This window comes from Girardinichthys multiradiatus, chromosome 18 (assembly GCF_021462225.1).
Source record: "Girardinichthys multiradiatus isolate DD_20200921_A chromosome 18, DD_fGirMul_XY1, whole genome shotgun sequence".
NCBI classification, from domain to species: domain Eukaryota; kingdom Metazoa; phylum Chordata; class Actinopteri; order Cyprinodontiformes; family Goodeidae; genus Girardinichthys; species Girardinichthys multiradiatus.
In genome coordinates this window covers 2,246,709-2,262,908 of record NC_061810.1, presented here as the reverse complement: position 1 = coordinate 2,262,908, position 16,200 = coordinate 2,246,709, and the positions used below count along the sequence as shown (strand labels likewise).

Genomic DNA, 16,200 nt, shown 5'->3' with positions numbered 1-16,200 from the left:
GTTTAGCAGTTTAGTATTAGTAAAGCTAATATTTTAGTTAATGCAATATGGGTTAGCGAAACTAACTTTTTGGTTAACTGTGCCCACCACTGCCAAGGTATTGGTATGTCACACCAACTTCACTTGTAGAAGCTCACCAAACCCCTCAAAAATTCAGATGTGGAGAGAAGTCAGTAAACAGTCTACATTCAGGGGTTTTTGTGTTCTGTAAAATCTTGCACAATATTGTAAAATGTTCACAAAGTCTTACCTCCAATGCACACAGCATCCAACTCCGCTCCACCGCGGTGTGAACACTGCAGTAATTACACACCCTTTATAGTCAATATGAGTGTTGACACTCCCTTTGCAGGGCGGCAGAGTGCCCAGCCATCAAGCAAAATTCAATCTGAGTTGATCTACACAGATCACACTGCACCAAAAGGAAACTGAACAAGCACAACATCTATTTTTTCAAATGATTCACTAAAGACAGACTAGACTTCCCTAAAGGCCTCACTATGTTAATAATAGACTCATATATTCATATATACAGTACAGACCAAAAGTTCGGACACACCTTCTCATTCAAAGAGTTGTCTTTATTTTCATGACTATGAATATTGTAGCTTTACACTGAAGGCATCAAAACTATGAATTAACACATGTGGAATTATATACTGAACAAAAAAGTGTGAAACAACCGAAAATATGTCTTATATTCTAGGTTCTTCTAAGTAGCCACCTTTTGCTTTGATTACTGCTCCGCACACTCTTGGCATCCTGTTGATGAGCTTCAAGAGGTAGTCACCTGAAATGGTTTTCACTTCACAGGTGTGCCCTGTCAGGTTTAATAAGTGGGATTTCAAGCCTTATAAATGGCGTTGGGACCATCAGTTGTGTTGTGCAGGAGGTGGATACAGTACACAGCTGATAGTCCTACTGAGTAGACTGTTAGAATTTGTATTATGGCAAGAAAAAAGCAGCTAAGTAAAGAAAAACGAGTGGCCATCATTACTTTAAGAAATGAAGGTCAGTCAGTCTGAACAATTGGGAAAACTTTGAAAGTGTCCCCAAGTGCAGTCGCAAAAACCATCAAGCGCTACAAAGAAACTGGCTCACATGAGGACCGCCCCAGGAAAGGAAAACCAAGAGTCACTTCTGCTGCGGACATAAGTTCATCCGAGTCACCAGCCTCAGAAATTGCAGGTTAACAGCAGCTCAGATTAGAGAACAGGTCAATGCCACACAGAGTTCTAGCAGCAGACACATATCTAGAACAACTGTTAAGAGGAGACTGTGTGAATCAGGCCTTCATGGTAAAATAGCTGCTGCCAGGTTAACAGCAGCTCAGATTAGATTCTGTGTAAATCTCGTTTGTCCTGCCAGTGCAGCCTTAGTATGAGGTACCAACTTGTTTTCAGTGTATGTATGTTCACTAATTGTTGCAGCCACATTGAAGTTGTTTGTAACTCACTACACCACCTGGTATGTGAAAGGCTTTGAAACATGAGAATAATTAAAAACCCAACAATAGTTTTTAAGCTACAACTACACAATGTGCTTTTAAATACACATGCAATGTAAGGGACAAAACCATACGTCCACATTTTAGTATTAACCTTTTGGGCGACCACACACATAAACCTAAGTTAAAGAATTAAATGCTTGATTAGCTGTAATGTCCTGTCTACTGCAGGTTTTTCTTGGACATAGCCTCTGACTCTCCACCCAGTGACTCAGTCAACCACAGTTTGTCGTTCATCAGTGACGGTAATGTGTTGGCTCTCCACCGCCTGCTGTGGAACAACCAGGAGAGGATTGGTCAGTACCTCTCCAGTAACAGGTCAGGATTTTCCCATTAATTGCTAATTGCAAATGAGAAATGTGTTCTGAAATTCTTAGCTGTGATATCATGTTTGAAATATTTCCAGAGACCACAAGGCAGTTGGCAGGCGACCTTTTGACAAGATGGCCACCCTACTTGCCTACCTAGGACCCCCAGAACACAAGCCTGTGGCTGACACTCACTGGTCTAGTCTCAACCTGACCAGCTCCAAATTTGAGGAGTTCATGACCAGGTACAGTAATTATTAACTTGAGCCGTTCACTGGATCTTTGATATTGTTTTCATTCATGAAATATTTTACTTCACAGACATACAGTAGAAACTTGCATGAAGGTAAAAGGCCAAACTACAGGGAAGACTCACAAGTAAAGTCTTTAAATACTGAAAACATAGACATTTAGTCTGGTCTAATTAAGCCAATTAGCTAAGAAAAGGGAAATATTGATATTCTGTCAATATTGGATAAGACTCAAAATAAAATACATGTGTCTCAACTATACAGTTGAAATAGTATTTGTCCAAAAACCTAAACTAACTGGTGCAGGCGTAATTGTGTCTTGAACAATATAAAATGAATCTAACAGATCAGTTTAAACAACTTGTTGTTTCTTAATTAGCTTCTAAGCAACTAAAGTATTTCCCATAAATGAGGGCACATGTTGGCTAATAAAACTGTCTTTTTCTCAATATGCATTCTTCTCTCTGCTTGTGTACTTAACGTTTTTGTGAAACATCGTCTGCGGTGGCCCAAGTACTGTTCAGTTTTAGGAATTCATCAAAACAAGAAAACTCATTTTGCCCTGGTGCATTTGTAATCTGAAAATCTTACCAAGGGTGCATCGATGCATCCTTGTTAGGACTTGGGGCAGCAAGGTATTACAAAATACACTGCACAGTGTGCAACAGTGGATTGAGAAGGGGGGTGCAGAAAGTCCCATTTTTTAAAATCTACCATGAATCTGTCACAAAAATTGTTCTAAAATATTTTAGACAAAACTATAGAATTCAGAACTTCATTTATAGTCAAATCCAACAAAGGAATAAAAAAACAACCAATTGACTTTAGTTCTTGTAGCCTAAGATTTCAGCTGCCAAAGCATACAGTTTAGCATTAAGCCTGCTGTCCAGTCAGTTTCAAACCAATTCACACCTTCCTGAATGTGACTGAATCATTTCTCAGTGATCCAGACTAACAACAAGAGTAATGACTCCTTTTTGTCAGGGGAGTCTAATCTGCATCTCAATTTAGATATGCAGAATGGCACATTCTAAACAGCTTAAAAGCCAGGAACTACTCCCTCTGTAGCTTTGAATTGATAAAGAAACATCTTGAACCACAAGAACTAAGGTCCAGTTAGTTTGTTTCTTTATTGGATTCGCCATGTCCTGAATGACTGAGAATCTTACCTTCATATGTATTCAGTTCACAGAGACCATTCCTCCTTTTAAATTTCTCCTGGTGTTTTCAAAGTATCAAAAGCCCACTGATAGAAAAGCCTAAAGGCACCTACATGTTTCAGATCATCAAAGTAAATTAATATCAGACAAAGATAAGGAGAGTGAATACAAATATCAGTTTTCAAATGGTGCTTTAGTTTATGAAGAGAAAAAAAAAGATATCAAAACCAGCCTGGTCCTATGTGAAAAAGTAATTGCCACTAAACCTGATAACTGATTGGACCACCCGTGGAGGCAAAAATTGCCATCAACCATTTGCCGTAGCTGACAATGATGTCTGTGGAGGAATTTTTGCCCATGCTTAGCAAAATTGTTTAATTTAGCCACACAAAATATTTTGGGACATGACCAACCTCTTCACGGTCTTACCAGTGTATCATACTTGAGTTTAAGTCAAGATTTTGACTAGGCCACTCGAAAATTGTCTTCACGTGTTTTTATGATATTCAGAGGTTTACTTAATTATGTGCTTTAGAACATTGTCTTGTTGAGAACATTGGCTTAAGGTCAGATACTAATGGTTGGACATTCTCCCTCAGGATTTCTTGTAGAGAACAGAACCCATGGTCCTGTCTGATGCACCAAAGGAGCCACAGACCATCACAGCATGACCACCATGTTTGACTTTCTGTATTTTCATGTTTGATATTAATGCTGTTAGTTTTATGCCAGATGTACCAGAACCAACACTTTCCAAACATATCTACTTTTGTCTTATCACTTCACAAAATATTTTCCCAAATGTCTCAAGATCTTTTTGGTGAATGGTGAGATGGGCCTTTGTGCTCTTTTTGGTTGGTAGTGGTCTTGGCCTTAGAACTCTCCCATGGAGGCCATTTGTCTCCCATCTTATAGGTGAATCATGAACTCTAACCTTAACCGGGGCAGTAAGGTCTGCAAAGTTTTAGATGTTCTTTGTTCTTTAATGAACTCCTGGACAAGTGTGCAAAAGGCTTTTGGAGTAATTTTGGTAGCCTGGCCTCTCCTAGAAAGTTGCACCACTGTTCCATGTTTTCTTCCTGTGTGGATAATGTCTCTCATTGTGGTTTCCTGACATCATAAGCCATAGAAATTGCTTCTAAACCTTTCCAGACTGATACATGTTAATAACTTTGTTCCTCATCTGTTCTTGAATTTCTTAGATTTTTACACTACTTCCTGTTACCAGACAGATTGATTCTACAGGTCTGGCAATAATTCAATTCAGTTCAATTCAGTTTATTTATATAGCACCATTTCACAACACGTCGTCTCAAGGCACTTTACAAACTCAAGTCAGTCGAAACATACAGATTCTGCCATGACTGACTGGGGATTTGAGAGAACAGAGAGAAAATTAACACAGAAGCACTGATCCAGGAGTACTTTCTATGGGAAAGATAAAATAATCAGAAGTCTGTGTGGAGCTTGTGAAATGGAACCTGGAATATTTCTCTCTAACGTGCACTCACTTCCCAACAAAATTGAGGAACTACAACTGCTGTTGGGGAAAAACAGAGACTTTTATTCATCGGCAGTTTTGTGCTTCACGGAGACATGGCTGTGTGGATTAATACCGGACTCTGCGCTGCAGCTGGCAGGATTCCAGCTCTACAGAGCGGACAGAGACATGGAACTCTCCGGCAAAGCGAAAGGTGGAGAAATCTGTTTCTACCTCAACAGTGGTTGGTGCAACGACGTGACAGCAGCACTGTTCTCCAGACCTGGAAGCCTTCATCATCAACTGTAAGCCTTTCTATTCCCCCCGTGAGTTCGCTTCGTTCATCCTGGTCGGTGTTTACATCCCGCCGCAAGCTAACGTGCAGGTCACACAGCGTGTGCTCGCCGACCAGATACTGAGTGTGGAGCGGACCAACCCGGACTCCTTAGTTATTGTCGTTGGCGACTTTAACAAAGGTAATCTCACCCACGAACTCCTCAAATATAGACAGTTTATTAAATGTCCGACCAGAGAAGACAACATTCTGGATCACTGTTACACCACCATCAGAGACGCTTATCACGCCGTCCCACGTGCTGCACTGGGCCAATCCGACCACATCATGGTCCACCTGATTCCTAAAGCTCTGCAAACCTGTTGTGAGGACGTCAAGGAAGTGGAGCAGTGAGGCTGTGGAGATTCTCCAGGCGTGTTTAGGCTGTACAGACTGGGATGTGTTCAGGACTACTACCAACAGTCTGGACGAGTACACAGAGGCTGTGACTTCCTACATCAGCATCTGTGAGGACAGCTGTGTACCATCATGCACCAGGGTGAGTTACAACAACGACAAACCCTGGTTCACAGCCAAACTCAGAAGGTTAAGACTGGATAAGGAAGAGGCCTTCAGGAGTGGGGACAAAGACATATACAGAGAGGCGAAGTACAAGTTTGGCAAGGCAGTGAAAAAGAGGCCAAATGACTGTACTCTGAGAAGCTCCAAAACCAGTTCTCCGCCAACGACTCTGCGTTTGTGTGGAAAGGGCTCAGGCAGATCACCAACGACAAGCCGAAAGCCCCCCACTCCATCAATGACCGACGCCTCGCCAACGACCTGAACGAGTTCTACTGCCACTTTGAAAGACAAAGGGACAGTCCTGCAACCATCCCCCACGACACCCCCCAACAGCTGCAGCCACAATCCACCACCCCCACCTCCCCAACCTCAAGAGGGGCCTTGGCACCTCCAACCCCCACCCTGAAGTTCCCCCCCACCAGCCCCCTACCCACGCCGGGGACGGCTCTATCCATCCAGGGAAGGGACATCAACAAACTCTTCAGGAGACAGAACCCCCGGAAAGCTGCTGGACCAGATTCTGTCTCACCAGCCAGCCTGAAGCACTGCGCTGATCAGCTGTCTCCAGTCTTCACAGACATTTTTAACACCTCACTGGAGACATGTCATGTGCCAGCCTGCTTCAAGTCCTCCACCATCGTCCCTGTTCCCAAGAAGCCAAGGACCACAGGGCTTAATGACTTCAGACCCGTCGCCCTGACCTCTGTGGTGATGAAGTCCTTTGAGCGCCTTGTGCTCTCACACCTAAAAGACATCACTGAGCCCCTCCTGGACCCCCTGCAATTTGCCTACAGAGCCAACAGGTCTGTAGATGATGCAGTCAACTTAGCCCTTCACTTCATCTTCCGGCACCTGGACTCCACAGGAGCCTACGCCAGGATCCTGTTTGTGGATTTCAGCTCTGCCTTCAACACCATCGTCCCAGCTCTGCTCCAGGAGAAGCTCTCCCAACTAAGTGTGCCCGACTCCACCTGTAGGTGGATCACTGACTTCCTGTCTGACAGGAAGCAGCGTGTGAGGCTGGGGAAGTACGTCTCTGACTCCCTGACCATCAGCACCGGTTCCCCCCAAGGCTGTGTTCTCTCTCCTCTGCTCTTCTCCCTGTACACCAACAGCTGCACCTCCAGTCACCAGTCTGTCAAGCTTCTGAAGTTTGCGGACGACACCACCCTGATCGGACTCATCTCTGATGGTGACGAGTCTGCGTACAGATGGGAGGTGGACCATCTGTTGAACTGGTGCAGCCAGAACAACCTTGAGCTCAACGCTCTAAAAACAGTGGAGATGGTTGTGCACTTCAGGCAGAACCCAGCCCCACCTGCCCCCATCACCCTCTGTGACTCCACAATTGACACTGTGGAATCTTTCCACTTCCTGGGAACCATCATCTCCCAGGATCTCAAGTGGGAGCCAAACATCAGCTCCCTCTTCAAGAAAGCCCAGCAGAGGATGTTCTTCCTGCGGCAGCTGAAGAAATTCAACCTGCCAAAGACTATGATGGTGCACTTCTACACAGCCATCATTGAGTCCATCCTCACCTCCTCCATCACCATCTGGTATGCCGCTGCTACAACCAAGGATAAGGGCAGGCTGCAGCGTGTCATTCGGTCTGCTGAGAAGGTGATTGGCTGCAGTCTTCTGTTGCTCCAGGAACTGTACACCTCCAGGACCCTGAAGCGGGCAGGGAAGATTCTGGCTGATCCCTCCCACCCCGGTCACAGACTCTTTGAGACTCTCCCCTCTGGCAGGAGGCTGCGGTCCATCCGGACCAAAACCTCACGCCACAAGAACAGTTTTTTCCCATCTGCAACCAGCCTGGTTAACAAAGCCGGAAACCACCCAGACACTCTCCCTTTCCCCCACACCCCCCCACCCCCCCTTTTTTTTTGCTGACAGGACACCTGTAACCTGCAACTCTATGCATTACATTAACGCTCAGCTTGGACTCCTGCTTTACTTGCAGTGCCATAATTGCACAATGATCACCTGCACTGTTGTACTGCTCTCGCACCCAATACTGCTCTATATTTACTCTCACTCACTTAAAACTGTGCACATATATTTATAATATATTGTAGATATGTTTATACTGTTTAATTTGTACTGTATTGCACCGAGTATGCCAAAACAAATTCCTTGTATGTCCAAAAACGTACTTGGCGATAAAGCTTTTCTGATTCTGATTGCAGTTGGTTTAGGGGGGGGTGTACTTTGGATAGCTTTTTTTTCCTTGTGTGTCACAAAATTTTGACAAAAAAAGCAATGCTGAAGAAATCTGTATGGACTAAAATTTCTTTCACATTGGTGTATTTTGTTCTCTTCACAGTTGCCTGAGACAAATGTTACTTGGCTGACTGGCAAATTTTTGCCCTTCCAAGTCATGGTAAAAACAATATTTCAGTTTTATTTTTCCTGGTATGGAAAACATCAGTTTCATTATGACTGGCTCTTCACATAAAATCAATTATTTAGAATTGAAATGATTTCATTTTTTTCATGCAGACAGCTCTGCAAGAGAGGGGGCACATTTACAGCTAGGATACAATTTTCTGTCAGCACCGCTCCATCTTTGTTTTCTGTATTCCAAAACCTCATTCTGTCTCACATTTTCTTTTAATTAAATTAATATTTGTTGGTTAAGCTCAGTCCCAAACAACCACAATATGTACACTTGAGTTTTATACACATATACATGGTACGTTGTGCCACTGCAATGTGCTTTTTTGTTTCACAGAAGAGTAGCTGACTATTCTGGCTGTGAGGTGTTCATTGTATTCAACAGCGTAACAGCCTGGGAAAAGGTTGTCTCTATGAAGGCTCGTTTTTGTCCTTTGTGCTCTGTAGCGCTGACCTGAAGGTAAAAGTCTACACAGTTTGTGTCCAGGATGTGAGAGTTCGACAAAGATGTTAGCTGCCCTTTTTATGTCCCTAGACTTGTACAAGTCCTGGATGGAGGGAAGGTCAGCCCTGATGATATTCTCTGCAGACCTAACTGTTGGTTGCAGTTCAGACTTTGGACCTGTCCTGTTTTGTGGATGAGCCATACCAAACAGAGACGGACGAACACAGGACATTGACTACAGTCACCTCCACTGTCTTTAGCAGGTTTAGCTCTAGGTGGTTTAGACCGCACCAGTGGACCACCCTATCTATCTCCTGTCTGTATGCCACCTCGTCATTGTCCCGGATCAGGCCAATGACAGAGGTGTCATCTGCAAACTTCAAGAGTTTCACAGATGGGTCAGCTGATGTGCAGTTGTTTGTGTACAGGGAGAAGAGGAGTTGAGAGAGGACACACCCCAAGGGGCTGCTGATGTTGATTGATCTTGACTTGCTGCAGTATAGCAGCAGGACATGGCAATAAAAAACAAAAATTCCCAAAATACCAGCGAGCGAAGTACCGAGGCTACCATCCGTGCCTCTATCTTGGATAATTTTTTACTTATTGAGACAATTGTTATAATCAAAATAGTGACATTGTAAGAGACTATTTTTCTTTCACTCGTACTCGTACTCGTCGTCTTCCGCTTTATCCGGGACCGGGTCGCGGGGGCAGCAGACTCAGCAGAGACGCCCAGACGTCCCTCTCCCCACACACCTCCTCCAGCTCCTCCGGGTGGAGCCCAAGGCGTTCACTATTTATTAAATGTGTGGGCGGCATAGTGGTGCAGTTAACACCGTTGCCTTGCAATAAGAAGGTCATGGGTTCAGATCCTGGCCTCGGGTCTTTCTGCATGGAGTTTGTATGTTCTCCCAGTGCATGCGTGGGTTCTCTCCAGGTACTACAGCTTCCTCCCATCTAAAACAAGACCTTAGGTTAATTAGTTACTCTAAAATGTCCCTAAGTATTATCGGCAATTTAGCTTTGCTGATTTGTTACATCATCAAGTAAGTTCTGTCCCAATTGCATAATAACAAGGTAAGAACCAGGTATATCTTTGGGGCTTCAGTTGTTAAATTAGTTCAAATTTGTCTAAAGGTTGATAAATTATATGTAATTTTATTTGAAACTTTCTTTACTTGTGATTTGAATGTCAGTTTAGAACCCATAACAATACCTAAATATTGGTACTTCTGTACCACTGTTAAGGTTTGCCCCTCCACTGTAAAAGATATGTCTGGTTCTTTGTTTTGAAAAATCTGTTTTATCCAGATTTAGGTATAAACATGAATTGTTCAACCAGTTTAGATACCATTGGTGATGAAAGTTGCTTAGCAGCTTCAGTCTTCGTTTTCGAATGGAAGTAAATGATTGTGTCATCTGCATACATTTGACATGTTTCAGATGGACATGTGTCTGGTAGATTGTTGATATATAGGGTGAGGGAGCACAGGGTTGATCCTTGTGCCACATTGGTACATTTATTAATTATAGAGAAAGCATTGTTATTGACCCAAACACATTTTGTAAAAATTATTTTTATCCACCGTGGTATAGTTGGTGAAAAGTAATGAAATCTCTGTTAAGGCCTCAGAGGTTTGTTACAGAACAAACATCATCATTAAAACCAAGGAAGACAGCAGACACATCAGAGAGAAAGTTAAGAAATTTAAGTGGAGAAATTTAAGTTGGGGTTTGGTAAAAAACAATATCCCAAGCTAAAAACATCTCACAGAGCTCTGTTTAATCGATCATCTCAACATTGAAAGAGGATGGACCAACCACGGACCTACCAAGGCATGAAAGTCCACCTAAACTAACAGAATGGCCAAGAAGAGCATTAAGCAGAGAATCTGCCAAGAGGCCTATGGTTGCTCAGGAGTACCTGAGATGGCACAATTTGTCCACAGGACAGTCGAGAGTGGGATGAAGGAAACAATTGTTGAAATAAAACAAGATTTTTTGTAGTTTCCTACAAATTGGAAGAAGGTGCATTGCTTAGATGAGACCAAAACTAAAATTCTTCAGCTTCTTGCTTTGCTTGGGGGTAAATTAACACTGCACACTGCATAGCACCCTGAACATGTTGTACGCACATTGACATATGGTGGTCATACCATTGGGCTGTGGGATTGCTTTTCTTCTGAAAGGACAGGATAGTTGGTCCAAGTTGTTGGAAAATTAGATGGTGCTAAACATTGAACAATCCTTGGAGAAAACCTTTGAGGTTTTAAAAAACTTGGCCAGACTGGGCCAGAGGTTCATCCTTCCAGGAGGATAGCAGTGTTATGGCCCAAAAACCAAAAAGAAAGGGTCACAACATATTTAATGAGGGCATGGAGACAAGCATTTAAACATTCAGTTTATTGATTACTTAGATTCTTCTTCGGTTTTCTTGAACTCGTTGAAACCGGGATTCAAATTGCTATTTTCTGTGAAAACAAAACAAGAAGACGAAGAGGGACCTGATGAGCCGGCCAAACAGACAACAGACGCGACAGTGGGACAGCCCTACAACAGGGCTGTCGAAGCCACTGGCAACACCAGACTAAGTAAAAACCCAGAAAGGAGCCTAAACCCTGAAAGGAAAAGCAAAAACAGGACAACTGGTCCCATCAGGCCAAAATCAGAACAAAATGCTAGGGCTACAAAAAAACAGCTAACGCATGGCATGCTGCTGCTGCAGCCTGCAGCACTGGCAACCGGCTGGATGCATGCACACGAGGAGCGCTCCAGCAGCGACAGAGAGAGAACGTGAGCAAGAGCACGAGGAAGGGATAGACAGAGCGTCCAAAGTCTAGCCTATTTACAGGTCCTTCTCAAAATATTAGCATATTGTGATAAAGTTCATTATTTTCCATAATGTCATGATGAAAATTTAACATTCATATATTTTAGATTCATTGCACACTAACTGAAATATTTCAGGTCTTTTATTGTCTTAATACGGAGGATTTTGGCATACAGCTCATGAAAACCCAAAATTCCTATGTTACAAAATTAGCATATTTCATCCGACCAATAAAAGAAAAGTGTTTTTAATACAGAAAACGTCAACCTTCAAATAATCATGTACAGTTATGCACTCAATACTGAAGTGCTCCAAAATCTCCTGAAAGCTAGCTGCATTGACCCTGCCCTTGATAAAACACAGTGGACCAACACCAGCAACTGACACGGCTCCCCAGTCTTCCTCCAGACTCTGGCACTTTGATTTCCGAATGACATGCAGAATTTGCTTTCATCCGAAAAAAGTACTTTGTACCACTGAGCAACAGTCCAGTGCTGCTTCTCTGTAGCCCAGGTCAGGCGCTTCTGCCGCTGTTTCTGGTTCAAAAGTGGCTTGACCTGGGGAATGCGGCACCTGTAGCCCATTTCCTGCACACACCTGTGCACGGTGGCTCTGGATGTTTCTACTCCAGACTCAGTCTACTGCTTCCGCAGGTCCCCCAAGGTCTGGAATCGGCCCTTCTCCACAATCTTCCTCAGGGTCCGGTCACCTCTTCTTGTTGTGCAGCGTTTTCTGCCACACTTTTTCCTTCCCACAGACTTCCAACTGAGGTGCCTTGATACAGCACTCTGGGAACAGCCTATTCGTTCAGAAATTTCTTTTTATGTCTTACCCTCTTGCTTGAGGGTGTCAATAGTGGCCTTCTGGACAGCAGTCAGGTCGGCAGTTTTACCCATGATTGGGGTTTTGAGTGATGAACCAGGCTGGGAGTTTTAAAGGCCTCAGGAATCTTTGCAGGTGTTTAGAGTTAACCCGTTGATTCAGATGTTTAGGTTCATAGCTCGTTTAGAGACCCTTTTAATGATATGCTAATTTTGTGAGATAGGAATTTTGGGTTTTCATGAGCTGTATGCCAAAATCATCTGTATTAAGACAATAAAAGACCTGAAATATTTCAGTTAGTGTGCAATGAATCTAAAATATATGAATATTACATTTTCATCATGACGTTATGGAAAATAATGAACTTTATCACAATATGCTAATATTTTGAGAAGGACCCGTATAGGCTGGCAGAAACAAGCGCTGTAAAAAGGAAACGCTCAAAAAACTTCAAAAAGGCAAAAAAAAGTAATTTAAATAACACCAAACAAAAACCGTAGCAGAATGGCCAGAAATACAAAAGAACAAATCAAAACAATGATGATGATAATAATTATGTGTGCTCGGAGCACATAACAAGCGGCCAGCGCTGCAATGAATTGGTTTAGATTGGGGGCTGCCCATATACAGTACAGACCAAAAGTTTGGACACCTTCTCATTCAAAGAGTTTTCTTTATTTTCATGACTATGAATATTGTAACTTTACACTGAAGGCATCAAAACTATGAATTAACACGTGGAATTATATACTGAACAAAAAAGTGTGAAACAACTGAAAATATGTCTTATATTCTAGGTTCTTCAAAGTAGCCACCTTTTACTTTGATTACTGCTCCACACACTCTTGGCATTCTGTTGATGAGCTTCAAGAGGTAGTCACCCGAAATGGTTTTCACTTCACAAGTGTGCCCTGTCAGGTTTAATAAGTGGGATTTCAAGCCTTATAAATGGGGTTGGGACCATCAGTTGTGTTGTGCAGGAGGTGGATACAGTACACAGCTGATAGTCCTACTGAATAGACTGTTAGAATTTGTATCATGGCAAGAAAAAAGCAGCTAAGTAAAGAAAAACGAGTGGCCATCATTACTTTAAGAAATGAAGGTCAGTCAGTCCAAACAATTGGGAAAACTTTGAAAGTTTCCCCAAGTGAAGTCGCAAAAACCATCAAGTGCTACAAAGAAACTGGCTCACATGAGGACCGCCCCAGGAAAGGAAGACCAAGAGTCACCTCTGCTGCGGACATAAGTTCTTCCAAGTCACCAGCCTCAGAAATCGCAGGTTAACAGCAGCTCAGATTAGAGAACAGGTCAATGCCACACAGAGTTCTAGCAGCAGACACATCTCTAGAACAACTGTTAAGAGGAGACTGTGTGAATCAGGCCTTCATGGTAAAATAGCTGCTAGAAAACCACTGCTGAGGACAGGCAACAAGCAGAAGAGACTTGTTTGGGCTAAAGAACACAAGGAATAGACATTAGACCAGTGGAAATCTGTGCTTTGATCTGATGAGTCCAAGTTTGAGATCTTTGGTTCCAACCACCGTGTCTTTGTGTGGCGCAGAAGAGGTGAACGGATGGACTCTACATACCTGGTTCCCACCGTGAAGCATGGAGGAGGAGGTGTGATGGTGTGGGGGTGCTTTGCTGGTGACACTGTTGGGGATTTATTCAAAATTGAACCAGCATGGCTACCACAGCATCTTGCAACGGCATGCTATTCCATCCGGTTTGCGTTTAGTTGGACCATCATTTATTTTTCAACAGGACAATGACCCTAAAAACACCTCCAGGCTGTGTAAGGGTTATTTGACCAAGAAGGAGAGTGATGGGGTGCTGCGCCAGATGACCTGGCCTCCACAGTCACCGGACCTGAACCCAATCGAGATGGTTTGGGGTGAGCTGGACCGCAGAGTGAAAGCAAAAGGTCCAACAAGTGCTAAGCATCTCTGGGAACTCCTTCAAGACTGTTGGAAAACCATTTCAGGTGACTACCTCTTGAAGCTCATCAACAGACAACAGAATGCCAAGAGTGTGGAGCAGTAATCGAAGCAAAAGGTGGCTACTTTGAAGAACCTAGAATATAAGACATATTTTCAGTTGTTTCACACTTTTTTGTTAAGTATATAATTCCACATGTGTTAATTCATAGTTTTGATGCCTTCAGTGTGAAGCTACAATATTCATAGTCATGAAAATAAAGACAACTCTTTGAATGAGGTGTGTTCAAACCTTTGGTCTGTACTGTATGTACACTCATTTATTAGGTTGGCAAAGGTTTTAAAAAAACGAGTGACCCATTGCCTTTATTCCTTGTTAAATATAGCTAAAGAAATCTAGAGAAACAAAGTAGAAAAAAAATGGCCAGCAAATTTAGGAAACTGTATGCCTTTCCTTTTAGACAAACATGTGAGACCCTTTTTAAGTTTTGATGTAGAGATATACAGATACCTTTTTAACAAAAATCCATCTACTTTTTTCACTTCATAAAAGTGTTATTGTGGAGCAGGTTAAAATGAAAATAAAAACCCAGTTTTATTTTAAAAAATTATTTAATTTTTGTGGGCCGCATATTCTTTGTGCAATTTTGGCACAGGTGGCAAAAAGTTACGAAATGACTAGTGGAGGCAGATTCTTTTCATACTCCAGTATGTTCTTGGAATCTTGCTCATAAAACTCAAACAGTTTCACAAAGTTTGCAAAGACAGTGTTACTAATTCTAACCACCGTTTGTTTTGTTGTTTTTTTTGTTTAACAGGCACCAGGTTCATGAAAAGGAGGAGTTTAAAGCCTTAAAGACACTTAACATATTCTACCAGGCAGGCACGTCCAAGACTGGCAACCCCGTGTTCTACTATGTGTCTCGCAGGTAGGACCATCCACTGTTGGATTTTATACAAGGAAATTGTTGTTGTTGTTTTTTACCAGTAAAGTTGATGCAAAAGTGATGCAAGGACTTACTTAAAACACAAGACTTCAGCGATTTTTATTACAATTCTTAATTCAGTCAAACTGCCTAACCAGACTAATTTTCTTAGTAGGCTTAGTTTGTCTATGATTCGGTGTCAATTGGGGTAGACTTACATAGCATAGGAAACTACTTAAAGTTAGTCAGGAACAGTTATTTATATTATAGGAACATTCGAAACTATTAATCACGAAACAAAAAAACAACAGAACAGAGAGAGAGTGAGGACATATGAGTTGAGAAGCAACACATCAGATCAATGTTTAGTGATTACAACAGCAGCCATTAAAACAGAATTCATGTCTCGTTAGAGCATTAACTCATTATAGGCTTCCATAGCTCTACATTTATCACACAATGGAGAGGTAAACGGAAAAATACTGCTCAACTGTGTCTTAGAGTAATGTAAAAGATGTATAAGTTTAAATGTAACCGTTTTAATCTGGCAATAATAGAACAATCTTTAATCTTTTTCAATCAGTTGGCCCATAAACCCTTGGATATCTACACTGCCAGATCTTTAACCCAAGAATTCTGGATATGATCTGTAGATGAGATGTGTCTAAAAAGTGTAATACATTGACTGATTAGATTTTTGGAAGTAGGACTTTATTAAGAATTCATATAAATCACTATGAGCTGAGGATAAATCCAGATTGGAGAAAGATATTTTAACAAAGTTCCTGATTTGTAGATGTCAAAAAAAATCAGCACAGAGAAATGTAAACTTTTTTTTGAAGCTGAGTGAATGAAGCAAAGCAGTTGTGAATATAAAGGTCCTTGATAGAATGAAGACCTAATTCTGACCCCCGTTTATACACAGGGTCCATCAAGCCAGGAGAAACATTGATTTTGAGTTATGGGGACAAAAATGGAAAGGTCTGGTAGGCTCAAAACAGCCCTGATTTGCTTTAAGATCCTAAATGAATGGCCTAGGACAAATTAAAAATCAAAATAACTCAGTGAATTGTTTTTAAAAAAATGCTGAAATAAGAAAGATATATTTAGGTATATTTTGGAAAAGGTGTAAAAATTTTGGAAGTACAATCATTTAACTATATTGACACGTCCGATTAGAAAAAGTTGTAAAAGTTTCCTTTTATGTATCTTCGTTTTAATACTATCAACGACATCCTGAAAATTTAAGTAGGACTCAATGGTTTCTGGGGATAATAATAG

The 16,200-nt window shown here is 41.9% G+C and overlaps 1 protein-coding gene across 2 annotated transcripts in view; it reads left to right on the top strand.

The window, feature by feature from the left end:
• The window catches only part of nf1a (neurofibromin 1a), a 309,684-nt gene that overhangs the window by 195,578 nt on the left and 97,906 nt on the right, over positions 1-16,200 (top strand). For both annotated transcript variants that reach the window (XM_047391263.1, XM_047391264.1), the window contains exons 32-34: positions 1,679-1,825; positions 1,914-2,060; positions 14,812-14,922. In XM_047391263.1, coding sequence (XP_047247219.1) covers positions 1,679-1,825; positions 1,914-2,060; positions 14,812-14,922 — 405 coding nt within the window. The remainder of the gene's footprint in view (positions 1-1,678; positions 1,826-1,913; positions 2,061-14,811; positions 14,923-16,200) is intronic.